Below are 19430 nucleotides of genomic sequence, written 5' to 3'. Positions count from 1 at the left end.
AAAACCACGTTATCTTACGAAGCCTTGGGTATAACAAATTTGACGTGCATGATTATAAATATAAGCCTTAATGAAATTGTAAATAGAAATTAGGACTGCTGGCAAATAGAAGCTAAGACTAAATATTCAACGCGTTGTAAGTGTGTTCAATCTTTTTCAATTACTCTCATCATTTTTGTTGTCCTGGCTTAATTGAATTGAATTTTCAAGACCACAAATTTTATAGATTGATGGTACTGATGAGATCCGAAATTTCGTAGGAAACCATTCACGTTCAATTGGAATTACTCTGAAGGAGATAGAGTTTTCCCAATAAGTTTGTTGTTCCATCAAGTTGGCAAAAGTAGCTAGATCCAGCCGCCAAATAATGTAATATCAGTGCGATTTTCCTGATCGTAACTCCATCAGAAAGGATTTCTTCATGAGCAGTCCAAATGTCGAATACGAGTATGTTATATAACGAGTCTTTTGGAAAAATCTGATCGAGAGCCAACAGATACCTAAGGGAAAAATAGAAAAAAATAGGCAGCATTAACAATAGTGAGGTCGCTCACATAGGCATAAAATCGCAATGAAGTAGAAAAATCGTCGAATCGATAATCGGGAGAGATAAGTTAAGCCGAAAGAGCCTTTTTCAGTCAGCCTGACTTTAAAATAAGGAAGCGCAAAAGTTGCGGCACACTTTTTACGAGTCAAAGACGTCATTAGAGTTATAGTTTATTTGCTTGATCAGAAATATCCTTTCATTGAGAAAAGAAACTGGTCAGTAGAGTTTGAAAAAGAAATAACCATAAATGGCCAATGCAAAGGGACAAGGAGTAGCTGAGAAGCATTGACCCGCTCATTACGAGCTGGCGATGTCATAAACTTATCAGCGAAAGTGTTAATTCTGTTGATTTTTCGCTGTGAATAGCTCGGATAGTAAATAGCGCGACGGATTGAGAGAAAATAATGGGGAACTCTTCCTCTTTCAAATTATCTCATCACACTAGACAATAACATAAAATCGGAGGACGAGCCCATTATTACACTGCCGCTTCACGAAGGCAGGAGATATTTAATTAATATTCATATAAAATGTCCAGAATATAAATGTAACATTGAATAGCAGATGTACATATATAGTCCACTTTATCGGGTCCACTGAGATTCCTCAATCCAGTCACATTTGCATCAGAAACAGTATTACGTGTCAATGAAAATATAATACTATCATATTGCGCATTCTCGAAGACTAATTCTTTAATGCAGGTGCTAAGGATATCCAAACAATATCCGACGGAATGAACACATTTCTGATGAGGGTTGATGGTTGACGCTCCAAGCGGGTCAGTGACATACCTATAAAAATCCCATGCGTAATTTTCACAGTGATAACTTCCAAATCCTCTATCGAGATAGCTAAAAATTTAACCTTTCTTTAAGTTCATTGAAGTGTTGTAATTTTTTCAAAATCTTTTTTTAGCTAAATCTCACCGTATTACAATGAAGTATCTTACGTAAAATTACATATTATATTATAATAATGCGTGTTAACACTGTTCCCACGCCATTTATAGCTTAACAGTCCAAAAAATACTCCAATAATTTTATACGCATTCTATTTTTATACGAAGCCGATTTCCGCCTAGGTCGAGATTTTGCTAATAGATTGAACTTTTAAGGCAATTATACAGCCGACATCAGAATTAGATACTTATGTATGCAAATAATCATGGCAAATAAGTGCATTATATTATAATAAAGAGAAGAATTATAAAAATACAATTAATGTTAGTTTTTCTGCATCAAAGTGAAACAAGAAAAAGTAAGGGTAATATGCCCGAGAGAGTCGGGATTCGAATGCCTACCAAAGAAATTTTCAATCCAATGACGTCGGCTGCAACGTCTGCTTTACGTATGAACTCAAATGACTACATCAAGTATGGCTTCTAAGTTTTGCACTAGGTAGGCACATATTTATAAAGATTTAGGACCATTGCGCAAGTGGGCTGTGAAGATAAACTGAAAATTTCTTTCCGCTACAAATAAATCCGGCATTTCCAGATGTTTTAAATACCCGGTGGTTAATACCAACACTAAAAATAATTTTATGCAATGAATTCCGTTTGCAATAGAAAGATAATCTCTTGGATTTTCGTTACATTCACGTTTTCTTCATCATCCGCTTAGTATCTGCCAATTTTCCGGGAAAGGAAAAGCATAACATCAAGCCATTATGTTAGTCTGAGCTTGGTCACGCTAGCCAATCTTCTTCCGGTATACCATTACAGCTCTTCCGTGTTTCCCTATATTAAGTCTCTGCTTGAATCCATGTATTCATCGACCGAAGCTAATAGAGCAATCAATTGATGAAGCAACCTTGCGGTGTTTGACCCATCCAGATTGTGTCGACAAGTTGGATCTTTATTTGTGAGTGTTACGACCACGGATAAAAAAATAATAAAAATTCCAGTAGTCCACCAAAAGTTTTGAAACCCACCGGGTATTCATATTGGTCACGTAAGTAGAGCCTTAGCCCCTAAAGAAGCAGTATTTGATGAATCGCGCAGCAGTTTCTTTGTACATATTTTATTATGCACACGGACAAATATGTTTGCGTCGCATCCCATATGTCCCCTGCGTATCCTAGGTGCTCGCTGCTGCATTCTTGTTGACATTGAGGGATCGAATATTTTTTCTCGCCCTTGATCTTTCTCTCTCTCTCGCGTTTCTCGTCGTGAAGTGCGCCCGCGGTTGCTTTCCCAACGCGTTGCAGCGGTGGTCACTTTCGTTCACCCAACAGGGGGATGAGGGGAGAGGACATTGGAAATCGCATTTCGACCGACAATCGCTCCTCCCTCCGCTTCGAACGCCATGAAAAGAAGGCTCTCCTCCCGCTCACTCACCGTCCGCCGCCACTTTTCGCACTTGGATGTTTCCTCGGCCGCGGATGGGCGAGCAGCCGATCGACCGCGAAGGCGAGGCCAATCAGCGAAACAAGGTCGTGAGTGCGTGGCACGTCATTGTCTCCGTGACGAGGGCAAACACTGGAAAGGAAAGCTCGGAGAAAGTAGGCAAGAGTGGCGGTTTATGGGGAAAAAATCGAAGGCAAAAAATGCCCATCGCTTATGGTTCGAAAATACCTTTTACGCGTCCCCACATCAGGCAACTTTATTTAGATCAGAGTTCACCTCCTCATTTTGAACTTAAAAAACCATAAGTAACGCTTTATACTACATTGTAAGGGAAAGATATTTTTACAGAATCATCGCAAGCAGTCAAGAAATGTAAAACGGCCAATTAATTGCTATTTAGGTGGAAAACAATGATTTCATAAATAGTAATTAGTAAAATCAAATTTGAGTCATCTCTGTCATAAATAACGTAAGATCAACAGGCCAGATCCATCTTGAATCTTGAATCCAACGTAACTGCAGTTAGAATCTCGTGTAAACAAAGCAGCGATTTGCTAAAGACTACTAAAGTCATTTCACTGTAGAGAATTTTTCTTAACCGAATATTTTGTGCTCATGGTTCGGAACCTGCATTCCTCAGTCTCTTCACGCACGGGCTCAAACTAATAATGCGATCGAAATACTGAAAACAGAAAATTGGATTAAAATTATAAAGGAGAATACTACACGTTCTGATTTTCGACTTTTGTAAATCACATTTTTTTCGCTAAATATTCCCTTCCCTTTCTCCCTTCATTGCATTTCCGTTGTACCCCATTTTACTCATTGCAGCCAACCTAACCAGCTATTTTCCATCCCACGGCACTCCTTACTGAAGCTAATTCTGCTATACGTTTAACACATTTTAAGTTTGTCTAATTCTTTCTTACCTAATCCGTATTTTAAACAGTGAAAAAGTTGTGAGCAAGAAGTGTTTCTTCCCTGAGTCAATTAGAGCCCACAGCCTACGGGCAAACTCAAATAATAATACGGCGGCGGCGTCGTCGAATTCCGATGGTTGCGAGGGTGTTGGGTTTGTCGTGGGTGGCTTTCCACCGCCCACTCGGCAAGTTGTTTATATCCCTCCCATCCACTCTTTTCCTCTCACTTTGGGTCCACGGCGAGTGGGCAGCCGCCCCCAACGCAACTTTCTCCAGAACACAACGATGACAGACAATCTCACGGAGCAAGGAAAGCACACTTTTCATCGTGTCCACCACGTCCGAAAAGAAGAAAGATAGGTACAAAATCAATCCAAACACTATTACAGCCCTTAAATAGCCCCAAATGTAGCTATTTTTAACATTGAAGTTTTTATTTCTAATTATGTTTGGACTGTAAAATTATACAGAAATTCTTCGCCATTATTTAGACACTTCAATTCTGCCAGCTGCGACTTTGAACTTGATATCAAAAAACAACCATTCAGTATTTGCATAACAATAAATATTATATTGAACGATGAAAATTAAATGTTAGAATAAAGGGGGATACTTTCACTCGCTCAGAGATTCAACCCTATGGTTGGTTTGAATAGGTGAGGTTAGATTTCAAACATACACACATGGTACGAAGGGGGCAGTTCTTTTCCCTCGGCTACTAAAAATTTAGAGAATTCATTGCTCGGGGGTGTCCAAAGGCTTTTTTGGGATTATAATTTCAAAGGTTATTTTTAATGTCAGTATGTCTCTGATAAAACACGTTTAAATTATTATTATTTATATTATTTTTATTATACATATTTAAAATATTATTCTCTGATAAAACATAATATCTTATCAAACTCGTGATCTATTTCCGTTTTTGTGTCACACTTTCCCCCGTTGTGCAAGACATATGACAAAAAAAATCAAACTAATTAAGCAACATGCTCCAAATCACTTGTAACACAATGAAGGCATATTTGAAAGACTAAGAACAGTTTAAAAGTGTCTCAATAAAATTAAAAGATAGAAGAAAGTACGTATATGCTGGAATTTTAGAAATAATTATTTACTGAAATATGGTTCTTGTCATACTCAAGTTTGGATGTCTTTGCTTTACTTACTTGTTTTAGCGACAACTGAGTGCTTGATGCCCTAACATAAGTCTCTTATTTAGATAAATAAGATATTTACTATTTTAAATGAGAATTATAAAAACCGACAAGGTTCAAATATCCAAAAAATTAACTTTCTGTGTATTCGGAAAAAAATAAAAATTTCTGTGAAAGGATAGATTGTTCATTAAAGTGATTCATGAAAAACACATAGAAAGTAATGGAGCTTTTATAATCTGCATTCCGTCGGTATTTGAGATAATTTAAATTATTTTAATTTGTGCAAGTAACTACAGAGATCGACGAATCGCTCAAATTCTTCAGCAAAGTTCAGATAACATATGGTTGCTAAAGCAATTCATTATTCACCCAAAAGGCATTTAAAACTAGGAATTAAAATATTTTAAAAAGAACTGTTTGCAAATTATTGGAATATCGTATATAAGTCTATGACTTGATGGAAATAAATAAGCAATCCGGAGATGTTAAATGATTACGAGAGGAATTTATGAGATGGTGAGGTCTTTTTTCAGAAGTGACGTGCGTAGACTTCAAGACAGTGTGCATATAGATCGTGCTTTGTGTGCAAATTTGGTTTTTTACGGTACGCGAAGGAATTAAAAGCGTTGACAGAGTTTCTCCATTACCTGGGCATATCACGTGCGAATAATTAGGTCACATAGAAAAAAATAATTGGCTAGAAAAAACGAGGGTGTGTTTTCTTTGTCCCGCCGTCTTTGTCGGAGGGTGTTCTCAAGGGATTCCCCTAATTTCCCCTACATCCCCACCTCTTCTCCGTCCCTCCCCTTCTGCCCCTTTCAGAGCGCCTCAGCTTCGTGATCTCGTCGTGAGAGGGCGCTTCATGGAGGATTGTCGCCTACGGGGAGAAATTAAGGCTGTAGCGTACGACGCGTAAAACGCTTCTTAGTAGATTCATTGCGAATTAAAAGGTCGGTGCTGCTCAAACGGCATTGTAAATTAATCTCCGGCGTGAGTCGCAGAGAATTTTACGCTATGTGCATATTAATTCCCAGTTAAACGGGAAAATAAGAAGAAGATGAATCTAAACTTTCTTGATTCTCCTCAAAGTAACAGCCTCGGGCATTGCATGGAGGAAAAATTCAGTTGACGTCATTAAGTATTCTCAAAATTATAATGATGAAGATCGTCACTCAAATTCAAGGATGCAATGAATTTTATGAATTCAATAGACGAAAGAGATAGACAAGCCTCGGAAGAAAAAAACTTCCTCTTTTTGACTCGAGCTTTCCGTAAACTCAAAAAAAACGCGTCAGAGGAACGATAAATTTTTCTGTGTTTCTGACGTCGTTCGAATTCTTCTTACTTTTTTTTGACGAGGCGAACACCACTTAATGTAGGAAAGGCTTAAGGTAGGAATAGCCGCGGGGTTACAGAATGAGCATGGCATGCGCTCGTGACATCATCAACTTATCTGCGAAGGGTTAGAGCCGTCAATTTTCCGTCGCGAATAGCTAAACAAGAGGAGTACTGATAGAAAAATGAAAAAATATACATCTCGTCGTCCTTCGTCCTGCGCTATATTTCTCAAACTTTACCATACTTGACAGGAAGAAAGAAAAGGTTAACGAGCCCACAGCAGAATCTTCATGCGAAAGCAAATATTATTACATTGCACTAACCGACGCGGGTGGAAATAAAATTTCAACCAAAAATAAAATTCTCTTCTTACTATCAGAATCGTTGCTGTTGACATCGTAGTATGATGTAACACCGTAGGTAAAAAAATCATGCATCCAAAAATTAATGAATGCCTTATTGCATAGACGTTTGAGATATTATTTATGATACAATTAAATCTTAGTCAGGAATTTCTTATGCTGCTTTGGCAGGATTTTGTTTTTTTTACAAATTCTGTGATTTAAGTTTAAAATCCATGTAGAAAATTCCAAAATTGTTTCCTGTGGTGCTTTCACGTGTAAAAGTTTCCCTTCGCTGGTATTTCTAAGAACAAATAGAGAGAGACTTTCTGAGTTTTTCATAACCTAGTTAGTCGTCCACTAAAGAGGGTTTCATCGGAATTGGTGGGCACGATTAGCAAAAAAAAACTCGTCGTAAGCCGTGGAGGAACTTTTTCAATCATACTCTTTCAAGGTTAGTCCTCCAATCTGATATGGAAAGAAATGAAGTAATTTTATCTCCACAGGGACGAGAAATATTTCTTGTTAGGCTGTCGTGGAAGTTGCTTCAACTGCCGGTTATGGACAAGTGTCGACTTGGCAAATAACTTTGAGATTAAAATTCAAAATAAACTGATAAATACTTGGGAATGTTAGTGATGGCTCTTATGGCATATTTTAAAATAATTTATGTTGATCAGAAAAGGTCTCTCGTCATTAGATTTCAGTAACTAATTTCATCGATTTCAAGTTTCTCTGACCTCCTCGTCCGAGCTAACGAGTATTAAGTATCTTCTGAGTCTTCTTAGGCGCAATATTCATGTTTATTAGAAACCTTTAAAATAGATGTGAATGAGGAGACTGTTTATTTAAACATTTTATTTCATAAAATTAGGTATTTGTGCTAATTACGTTTATCTTATGCGCACGAGTGGAAATGGAGAACAATAAAAATAATCGATATTTTCCTTCTCACCAACCAATATCATGGATTTGTGCCATATTCAAATCATGAGAATGACAGCAAGTCTCATATATCAAGGAGAGCAGCCATTTCATTAGCTCCACTTCGTTTGGTAAAGGCAAAAACGGCAAAAATAAGCAATGAAGACACTTTTCCAGAGCTTAAATGTCCACAAATGTTACCATTTATAATATTAACAATTTTTTATTTTTTTATTACGTTCAGTCAATCGCTGCACGCCGCCCGTAATCCATAAAACTAATTGACACAGCAACACTAATTTTTTATTATTTATTTCCCTTCCCCTAGAGCCATGTATGCATGTATGTATGACGTCTTTCCCCTGCGTTATCTTTACATTTCGTTCGGATCGCGGGGAGGAGAGCGACGCTAGTAGCACGCCACAGTGGCGAGATCGCGAACTGATTCGTGGGGATGTCCACGTTCGTAATCTGGTCTTGCGATTGGTTCGCGCGCATAACCGGCGCCGAAAGAGCGACAGTCGCTACCTCTAGCGGACGTTGAAATCCCTGCGAATCGCTCACTCAAGGAGCGAGACAGCGCTGCGGGAGACCAACCGTTCAAGGAGCTAGCGAATCTCATCTCCGAACCAGAGAGGCAGTTCTAGAGTTTGACAAGGGGGAGTAGGTTATGCGGAGGTGTTCAAATAGTTTAGATTAGTATCGGAGGCCTCCTCCGCGTTAGCTCATCTTAAAACTACATATTCCCTGGCGTTTCAGCATCCGTCTTCAGGTTAGAATTGACCTGAATATTTGATAGAGCATGGTATTTAGAGGAAGCGATAGACAGTCGAGGGCATTTGTGCCATGTTGGATGGAAGTGTGGAGAGAAACCCAGCGTTGGCATTAACCTGCTCTTACGGAAGTGAACATATTACCTATTTTATTGTCTATGTTTTTAAAACTCTTGGCTAGGGACTAATTTGATAAACAATTTAGGTATCCATAAAATATTTTGCTGTATTTTTTTCTATTTTGCTGTAATTTTGTACTGATTTTCATAGTTTGTAATAACGAGCACTTCTCTGCACATAAACTTGCCTGATGCCTTGATACTTGTTTTTCTGCGCTGCCATGTGTATCGGTTGGCAGTCCCACCAGAAGTGTGCTATTATTATATGGTGCCAAATTTGATTCTATTGTAACTGATTCTTACTTTATGCTGTGACTTATGTGCGTAAATGAATGAAGTGAAGTCATTTTATAATTATAAATAAGCAAATTGAAGTTAAACGTGGACGGAGATTGGCTAATCTAAGGTGTAAGTTTCAAATGGATTGGCTTGAAGGTTGCCAGGTAGCACTAGTATCTAAGTCGGCCATTTATGATCAGAGTTTTACCGCATAGCATTATTCTAATCGTGCTTGACACACGAGACGAGACGTGGGGTCGTGGATGAGCGCCGCGGCCTTCTCCTTAATCCGCTCGATGTCTAACGGGACATACAGTTGGTTCCAAGATCTCCCGCTTCTTTGGACGACCAGCAGCGCGCATGACTCGACTCACTCAAACACTTCGACTACCGTAATCTTTCTCACTTCCCTTGAATTACTCTTCATGCACGCACTTTTTCTTCCATACAACGTATGAACTCAAGGATGCCAGATGTTATTGATACTTGGATTAAATGATATTGAAAATGATTAAATACGAGGTAATGTCCACAGTAATGTAACTGCAGTTCGCTATCAGATGCCTTCAAATACCGTTCAAGATATCCACTTAACTATCGTGTACCAAAAGCTACAGAATGTTAAATCAAATAATGGGGGAACTAAATCACCGAAGAATGCACCTACTATACAACTCTTGTAGCTGGAGCTAAATAAGTGCCATCAGACAAGTCAGTATTCTTCATGTAAGGATACAAATACAGTCTTCTTCAGTTAATTAGAATCTAGTCTATGCAAGGAAGGGGTGACCAAAGTAAAAAGAGGTAATATTCGTAGGTTAGATAGGAAGGAGTTAGTATTCGTATTATAAAAATCCCCAGTCAAGTATTCGCACAACCCAAATGAAAATCTTCGTTTTTTGAGGCCGCCAGAGGTAAGGAAAACATCCCCTTCTTCGCCTTGAATTTGTAAAATACACACGGCTTAGTCCGGGTCGAGCTCTACCCTCGTCTGTCGCAACCAATCTCCTGGTTGAGTCACAGAGTGAGTTTCTAATGGCGTTCTCTCTCCTCCGATGCCTTAGAACTGATCCCCACTTGACACAAGAGAGAGAGAGAGAGAGCGAGCTAGCGGCCCGTTACACATACGTACGTGCCAGGCCTCAAGCATAATCCGCGCTAACCGGAAAGGCGCTGCGGAGCCATCCGCTTCCTCCTTGGCTGAGCGCCGGAGACACGATGGGAGGGGAGGTAGCATTGACCGTGGCCTCCATCCATTTCAGATCGTAGCGAGGGAGGGGGGATGAGGGAGGGTGAGCTGGGAGGGTTAGAGGAGGGGGGGGGCGCGAGACGGCTTGAGCAGTCAACAGGTTCGGGGCGGGATCGAGGCAAAGACTAGAGTCGAGGAAAGGAGGGACGCAGAGCCGCCCAAAACGGACATTACCGGCGCCCAAGGGACTTCAGCGACGATTCCGCGCCCCAGCAGAGTAATTAACAACAATATCTGCCACCTGGTACTTCGTACACCAACCCTGAGCGAAAGGAGTAGCTCTGGACTCTTTCATATAAGTCCACGCTCATTTGCCGGCCGATAACTCATTCGTCCATACCATTCGGTACAAGTCACATTCCCTCTATATCCTAGATTTACTTCTAAGATTCATCAACTTTGAAGATTGGTCATTATTAAAATAGGTGCTTTTTTCGGATCCATTGTGGATGTATCTGAACTTGTAGTTATTTTCATGGGTAAAATTAAAAGGTGAAGTAGGTAGCTGTCATTTAAACATATGATTGCGTTGAAATTTTACATATTTTTAAAGTGAAAAATCTTCAAATTTGATTTTATTCAAAATAAACTCTGGGTTTAGCTGCAATCTGAATACTTTTGCGGTTCTTTTATCTGAAATTATGTGGTCTATGGATAGCAAGCTAAACATGGAGCTGTTGAGTTAGATTTATTTAGTCTAGCTTTTTCCCTACCAATTTTAGACAGTACTTCTTTTCGAAACTCCAAGAGGCTCTTTGGATGCGAGGAAGTATCACATTGAGTACGGAATGTTTTTCTTCCGTCGTCATAACTGGAATCTGTTCTCCCTTTCCGTTCCAGTTGCTGGACAGCATGTCTCGCACCGATTCGCTGCGCCTCGCGGCACTCCTGCTCCTCGTCCACGTGTTCTCCGCCTTCGCGCAGTCCGGCAAGGTGGTCTTCGGCGATGCACCCAAGGAGGCGCCCGCTGCCGCCGCGGAAGAGGCCAGGGCCTACCCGGGTCCCTTGAGGTACGCGTCCACGGCTCCCGATCTGGGCGGCCCCAACGCCAACTTCTCCTCGCGGGAGGCCCCTCCGGGAGGCCGCCGCGGCAAGAACCTCCTCAATTGGCTGGGCCTCGGCACGGGGCCCGAGACGGACCCTTACCTCGCCGCCGCCAATGAGCAGTGCCTCGTGGGCGACCTATCCGAGTGCTTCAAGTCGAGGGCCCTCTCCTCCCTCGACGAGTTCTTCCTCACGTCGAGCACCTCCTTCCCGCTGACCGAGAACGCGCGCATTCGGCGCTACAAGGCGCCCGGTGCCGACGAGGAGGCCCGGCACGGCAGGAGCTTCGAGTTCTCGGCGCAGCCGCGCGCCGCCGACTCGGAGTGGGACCGCTTCGTCAAGTTCCTACTGCGCCGCGTCGAGGTGTTCATCAAGTCCGCGGGCCTGGAATTGGAGTTCCCGTCCCAAGTGACGGCGGGAGGCCGCTACACGCCTCGCTTCATTGAGGACATCGCCACGGAGATAGACCTCATCGAGGATAAGAACGACCCCGCCCTCTGTGAGTAGCGCCACCAACTTCCAACCTCCACTTGGGCAACCTACGCGGTGAAATGGAATCGTTCAGTATTTATTCCTCGCTCGTAATCCCTTTTATCAAGGCATATTAAGATTTAGGCATATTGGCTTAAATACATTCACGACCCAGTTTCATCAAGATTTATTTTCCAAAAAAATATGGCCAGTCAAACCATACGCGAAAGGGTAATTTAGCATTGTCAGTCAATGTTGAGAAATATTGCGGCAATACTTGTAACTTTGGGTTTTCAAAAGAAATATAATTCTGCAATATCTATTCGGTTCGGGGAATATATATTCAGGGTTACCAGGATGAAGTTGGCAAAAACTATTGTCTAGAACTTTAATACTAAATTGCTGCGGAAAATCTTCAAATGCGTGCAAACGTTCATCAATGCAATTCCGGTGTCTATTTAACAAGAGGTTAAATGAAAGGAGATCCTCACTTTTTCATATTTTCACCCACCGTCTACATCTTGAGCAATTCGCGGCGAATACTCGACAGCCTTAAACTGGTCGCAAATGAGTTGATGACGTCACCGACTTCTGGTGAGCGGGCCATTAAGTTCCAGCTACTCCTGAACCTCGCGCATTTATCTCGCATGTTTCGTTACTGTTTACAACCTTGGCAGAGATTCTTTCCTAATAATAAAATAATAATTACCAAAAAGGCAATATTTTCTTGCAGTAATTTTCTTCGTGAAAAATGTGAAATATTAGAAACTCCGAATTATTCATTAACTAAGTCAGCTGGACAATATCTTATTTAATTTATCACTTAAAACTATGATCCATCAGTTCACTTCTCACAGGACAGGAACAACATAGTTAGAGTTCCATTTAAATATTCGAATTTCATTAATTTGGATGTGCGCTGAAAATTTACTTTATTTAGTTAATATTAGCTAATATTTAGTCAAATGGAAACACTATGTGTCCAACCTAGATTTCCCTTCACTTAGCGTTGTTCCAGAATCAGTAATCTTCTGTATCTTTCTTTTCTCTAAAGCATCGGTTTTATCAGCTTAAATACGCCCAAAGAAAATTTTTGACAGGCATACGAGTGCTATTCAGTACATTTGTGGTGTTACCCTTACTTGTGAATGCCAATATGGTTCCAGCGGAGCAAATTCGGGCGTCCCACTTTCTAATATAAACACATGTTCTGCATATTTTTGTTCCACATTTTCCAGACGATTTTGGTCATTGATGGAACTTTGAGACGCGTAAAAGTCCATCAGCCTATACTCCGATTTATCAATAACCATAACCACCTGGAGGAATACAAATCTATATTATTTATAACGAACATGCTGTCCCAAGGTTGTAATTAATATAATTGATGTAAAAAATGTTGACTTTTTAATCCCAATATCTTGAATGGATTTCCAGTCCTGAGAATGGCAGTGTTAAGATCAAAACGCTGGTGAGAAATAAATATCTACTTATACTGAAGGGCTATCAAGAAAAATAAAGAAATTTCTATTAGACTGGGTGCTAAAGAGATAAATTTATTAAGGAATAAACATGTTGTGTAGGCTGAACTACGATATTTCACAAATTTTTGATTTTTGCGAAATTTAAGTGGAAAATAAGGAATAAAACTTCATTACTACATGCTGCAACAGTTCCACCACATCGAACTTAGCACCATAAGTTATGAAATAATCTGTAAGCTGCCTTGTATTTTTTTAAACTCATTGTGACTCATTGAACTGACGCCAGCGTTTTCCTTCCGAGCAGCTCGCACGAAGCTGAAGAAGCTGTTCATTCCGCTGCTGGTCATCCTCAAGCTGTTCAAACTGAAGCTGCTGCTTTTCCTGCCGCTCATCCTGGGCCTCGCCTCCTTCAAGAAGGTCCTCGGGTTTCTGGCGCTTGTCATTCCCGGAGTCATCGGCTTCTTCAAGCTGTGCAAGCCAGAGCTCAGCCACAACTACGGCAGCTTCGGCCACAGCAGCTTCTACCAGCCGCCGCCACAATCCTACAACAACCCATACTCCACATACTACGCGTCCAGGGACCACGCCCCATCATCCCCATCCGTCGCATTCAGGTAAACACAAATTGTCAGTGATTCATCACGGAGGTGAGCATGGATAGGTGAGGGTAGAGCTCACCCTAATGCGCCTCAGACGACTGAAGTTCACATATTAAAGTTAGGAGGGCAGATCTCTGTGCTACCTCGGTCTTAGAAGATTTATGTCTTGGGTTTCTGAAAGCTTCTGTGATTCGAATCCTGGACCCTACAATCAAGAGTCCAATGCTTCTTTCACTGGCCAAACAAGATCTCACTTAATACCCTCGTGGAGTGAAATGGTCTAAAATAAAGCAATGAAACCCCCTACCCTCAATATGTGATTTTAAAACGCATGTTCATTGGCATAGGGAGAGCTTTACCGTCACCTATTAAGAAAAACCCGCTGTATCACTGATTGATAATTTATTATAGACCTCACATCTCCCTTACTCTCCGTATTTCTCTTGATCTAGGTATTTATTTGGCAATTTAATTCACACCAAGTGAATGAGACAAAAAATAAATGCATTTCATTGGTAGATGATGAGGCTGAATCATAAAAATTTGGATCCTGTTATCCAACATTATTCTTTTTGAGCATAATTTTATCAAACTGTATCCATATCTTTCATCATTGTGGATAACTATTAAGTAACAACAGAAGGTATTTGAAGGAAATAAACATTGAGAATGGTATGAAAGTAAATCCAAATGCCTTCGTAACATGTGTGACATTTAAGTAGCGTAATCAACTATTTGCAAAGATAATCCTAGTTTTAACTGAATGGTTTTTAATTGACTGAACTGCATTTTTTTCATAAAATGTAAACGTGTTTTTGAAGGTTTTGTGTTCTATAAATTCATCAAAGCAAATGGCCGATGTGTATTGGGGATTAGATAGGTTTTATGGTCAGTAAATAATATTGAATTACAACTATTTCTAGCATAATTTTTTACTGACTAATTTTTTTTTTTTATTTGACCTTGTTTAACTGTTACAGCCAGATGATTAGCAGGGGTATTTGTTTATATTCGTCTAACTTCTTTTTAAATATCGTTAAATATATTAAATAGCATGCCTTAGTCAGCAATAGAAATCGAAATAGTTATTAAGGTCCGTCGATCATTTATCAATGGTGGTGGACTAATTGCAAATAACATAGACTTTCAAAAATACTTTCGTTAAGAATACTGGGCATTTAATTTTTTAAATATTTACTCTTGCTTCTGTAGGATTTACTCTATTCTTGGGACATAATTGTCAAGCACAGCCTTGCACAAAAAAACAAACACTATATGAGGATAATTACCAGATTTATTTGGTAATTATAGAAAGAAGGTAATATTGATCGGGGTAGCATTCGAAGAGTTTACTTGAAAACTTTCTGCTCAGACAAACTTGATCCTAATGCTGAAAACGTAGATCCTCTACTTACCCTCTACAGAAATCAAAATTATTCATTTTGGGCATTATTTGAATTTTCTTTTGGCTCCTGTTGATGAACCAAACAGTGATTCCAAATGAGGAAGATTCATAAGGAATCAAAAAAGTCTACTTTCAAATATTTATTATTCTTTTTACACGCCAATTTGTAAGCGCCATTCTTTTGAGGATGTTAGGGATATTTTTTAATTTGCACATAATATATTTTGCACAAATGATGGTATATCCACCAATGTTAGCGTTTATCTTAAATCATTTTCTATCTGCCAAATGATACTCAATGAATTCCAATTAAAATAAAACACTTTGCTGATAGCAGAATGTGCCTTGGAAATACGCATGAGAAATAAAATACCTCCTAAACATTGAATCTAGCAATTTGCAGACAGAGTGCCCAAGAATTAAAAGCAGAAGATGAATTCTGCGCATTCAAATTTACAAATCACTATTATTTAAGGGGGAATGATCTAAAAGCTCCCCTGGCTTCATAAGAATTTTAAGAGAACATTCACCTCTCCAGTAAAACCTCAACCTCATATTTAGACCAAAAAGTCACGAAAACAAGAAGAAATTTATCGTTGCCTTTCTGCATTTCACTTTAAGCTTCATATATGCAAAACATGTTAACCAGCCATATTTAAAATGTATTATTTACTCAGTACAATGTTTTCGATATAGTGCGAATTGAATATTGTACGTGCTATGTTTATTGAATGCACTTATACGTCTTTATTTCCATTTAAGTTTGAAAGTAGATACTTAAAACCAAAGCTTATCTTGTTACAATCCACAGGAAAAAGTATTCAGCTAGATGGATAGTTTTCTAATAAATGAATACTAATATTTTCTAATGAATACTAATATAATAAAGTGGACATATCCCAGATAAGTCACTTGAAACGATTACTTTGGTTCACACAGTGAACAAAATTTCATACCTGTTCTATTGAGCAAACTTCCTTTCAGTATTAAAGAATCTACTATCTAATACTGTGGATATGTGTACCAAAAATGCAGGAACCTGTAATTTGTAGTTCAACAACTAGGCAAATGAATGGGTATAACGCTATAGAGAACAGAGTACAAAGCTACTACGGCTCTAACTGGTCCATGCAGTTGATACTTATTCATGATTATTATCTTAATTAACTATCCCTTATTCCCTCAAGAAGTAGAAAAATTATTTTCGCATGTACTCATTTACACGATGTAATAAAGATGAAGGGATGTATGTGAGAGTGATTTCTGATGATAGCATAAAATTAATAATGCATGAAAACGGTACAGAGAATATTTCAAACTACTTTTTCATTCATTATTTTTCGTAACGTCCTCACTGCATTATTTTGGGTTCGAACGCTCAAAAATACCTAAAACAGATAGTGTCACTGGATTTTGGATAATTTCCTTCATCTAAGCAGCTTCAAGAAATTGAAGCTTTATTTAGTATCATGAGCTAAGAGCATAATACAACTTATATAAATGCATAAAACTGTTATTTTCTTTCAAAATGAATTCCTGATTCAAAACTATGGGCTGAAGATTTCAAGTATATATGTTAAATGTACAGTACTATACTCCACTCTGCTGAGACATTTTTCCTGAAATTACAGTTTTCTTTATTATTTGAGGTAACATACCTTTGCATTCGAATCTAATTCATGAAATACCTAGAAAAGAAATCCATTTTCATCCGAGGACAGCTTTAAGAGGAATTCTTTTGGAAACCAAAGTGATTTATATTTTACATATATTTTAAATACTTTCCTAGGTAAATTCAAGGTATTTATATGAAATGGTTGATATTCATTGGCCTTTCAATAAATTCGTAGCTTGTTAATATAAGATATGGGCCGGAATTGTTTTCTGAATCAGCTAATCTCTCTGGCAACATCTCATAACTTTTATTTTTGCATTATAAGGGCTTGAGATGTTTTTATATATTAAAAATAATTGAAGCTGTTTAAACTCATTACTAAACTTGAGCTTTTATTAATTATTAGGATGATATAAAATTCTCCAAATATATGTAGCATATGGTGCCAATGATTTCACTCCTTATAAATTATAAAATGATTATTTTAATTTCAAGTTTTGTGAGGGATTTGCACAGTTTCAGTTACATTTGTTAATTCATGAGATAAATCTGAAGTCCTAAAGATACAGCAATTATGCTTTCGAAACGTCGGCAGAAGAATTATCAAACAAAAAAAATACTAACCTATTTCCAAATGAATCACAGACAGATCTTAATAAGTTTTTTAGGTATATTTCTTCAATCATTAAATTGAAAAGTGAATTAAATTTACGGAAACAAAGTGGAACTATTACAATCTGATGATGAAGGGGAATTCACTAGTTCAAAGGACTTTTCATAATTTTCTCCTATCTTTATTCCCAGGGAACCGCCTAAGACGAATGACTACGATGCCCACAACCTTGCCTATCAAGGATACTCCGAATACCATCAAAAGTGATCAGCACGGCCATTTTCCCATTTGATCATCACATTATTGTAATTATTTATTACTACACCAAGAAGATTTGTGCCATTGAAATCGAAGAAAATCATACTCAAAAGAAAACAATTGGAATTTAGAAAACGATGAACACAGAAATTTTATTGCAACATTTAAATTTTACTTATTTCATGAGGAAAATTGAATTTTGTAAATAAATAAATTTTACCAACTAGTCCGTAGAGAGAAACCAAATACAAGAATCTCGTAGTTGTAGAAAAACTCCAATAGATTACGTTGTGAAAATGTTCTTTTTTATAATTTTGAACTATTTCAAGAGAGTATGAATCGCATCAAAGCAAAGCATTCGAGTGAATGATGAGCCTTATATGAATGCATGACTTGCTGTATATATATGAATCCATGTTACCTATATATTTTATTCGTTTATAAATAATATTGAATCAAATGAATGTATCGTTATGTCATAAGTATTGTATAAAATTTAAGTTATTTTTAGCAAATAAAGTGCTTTTTTGTAATTTTGCATTTTTTATTCTCTAACAAATCAGTTGAGTGTTTTGCTACTGTATATGTAGTTACTTAATTTGTTTGTTTGTATTTTCTCAAATATTGGTCAAGAAAATATACATTGATTTATATCCCTTGCGATAAATAAGAAATATTACTTAACTAATAAATGAAGTTCGATTGAAAATTATGAGTGCTTTCTAAAATAATATACTGTCAAAGTATTGAAATGACATCAATCTAATCAAAGTAGCAAAGGCTATTGAACGGAAAGGTTGTCTGGATAACATGCTTAAATCAATGGTACGGTGGTCAACAGGCATAACGATGAAAATAATGAAATATAGTGTGGACTAACTTTGAACAGAGTAATAATTAGATTGTTTTCTCAGAAGCCCTTGGTTAAATTACAGAAAATGAACGCTGGTATATCAAGAAAAAATTCACATACAGCAGTATCTTTAAAAATGTAAGGTAATAATTTCTCATGAATTTTTATCATATCATAAAAAATGATTCGTGTATCTCCTGAGTTATACAAAGATCTTTGCTTCATGATTAAATTTATTGGATCATACGTATTTTGATATTATCAAAACTTGAAAATTTTACTTAATAATCACGATTTCATTCAAATCGAAAACTTGTGTCGGTTTTGTGGCATTTTTAAATTTTCCTACATTTTTCTATCTTTTATAATCAAATTGGTTTCTGTTTTCGGCTTGATATGTTGACACTCAACTTAATGATAAAGACACTCATGGTATTTATCATTTAGTTGGGTGCCAACATATTAAGCCGAAAGCATATATGCGCCTCATATTTCAGGTTTTTGCATTGGCACCCTTCACGTTGTTTTGGAATATTAAGCCATTATATTACTTTAGAGTGTTTTACATTTGAATACTGAATCAATCCATACTAGAGAGTGGATTCGTTTTTCACTTTCTTGATGAGTTTTAGCTTAATTTTTAGGTTATGCCCGAGGATAATTTTATGTCACCCTCCGACCTGCATGAACGCCATACAGGTGGGTACTGCGCACAGGGGGGAAAATGCGCGTCGCCCGTAAGTCAGTCATTTTCGAGCATCAGTTGTCAGTTAGAGGTGAGTAATAGCCCTAATAGCAAAGTCAACTTATTCTCCAGCATGCGTGAACTGCGGAGCGGCAATCGCAAATCTCATCTAATGTCTCCAGCACTGATATGCCTTCACCCTGATGACGATAAAAGTGATATTTTAAAATCAACCGTATCTAGAGATGAAACCGATTCAATATGACACACCTGAAATTCAGCAACAATTACAACCATGGATGCTCCAAAAATCACAAAAAAACAAGAAAATTCAGGCGATCCTTTAGTAATCGAAAAGTTATGCTAACGTGCTTTGGGTTAAAAAGATGTCTTTCTTGTGGATTTA

General features: G+C 38.0%; 1 protein-coding gene across 1 annotated transcript; it reads left to right on the top strand.

The window, feature by feature from the left end:
- The first annotated feature begins 10121 nt into the window (after positions 1–10121).
- On the top strand, positions 10122–18019 carry LOC124154694. The gene is made up of 4 exons (XM_046528576.1): positions 10122–10214; positions 10838–11540; positions 13301–13610; positions 17420–18019. Exons 2-4 carry the CDS (start codon positions 10850–10852, stop codon positions 17493–17495), a joined length of 1077 nt encoding a protein of 358 aa, XP_046384532.1. The 5' UTR covers positions 10122–10214; positions 10838–10849; the 3' UTR covers positions 17496–18019.
- Positions 18020–19430: the final 1411 nt, after the last annotated feature.

This window comes from Ischnura elegans, chromosome 2 (assembly GCF_921293095.1).
Source record: "Ischnura elegans chromosome 2, ioIscEleg1.1, whole genome shotgun sequence".
NCBI classification, from domain to species: Eukaryota; Metazoa; Arthropoda; class Insecta; order Odonata; family Coenagrionidae; genus Ischnura; species Ischnura elegans.
Note: the sequence above shows the minus strand (reverse complement) of the source record. Positions and strands in the feature narration are given on the sequence as shown.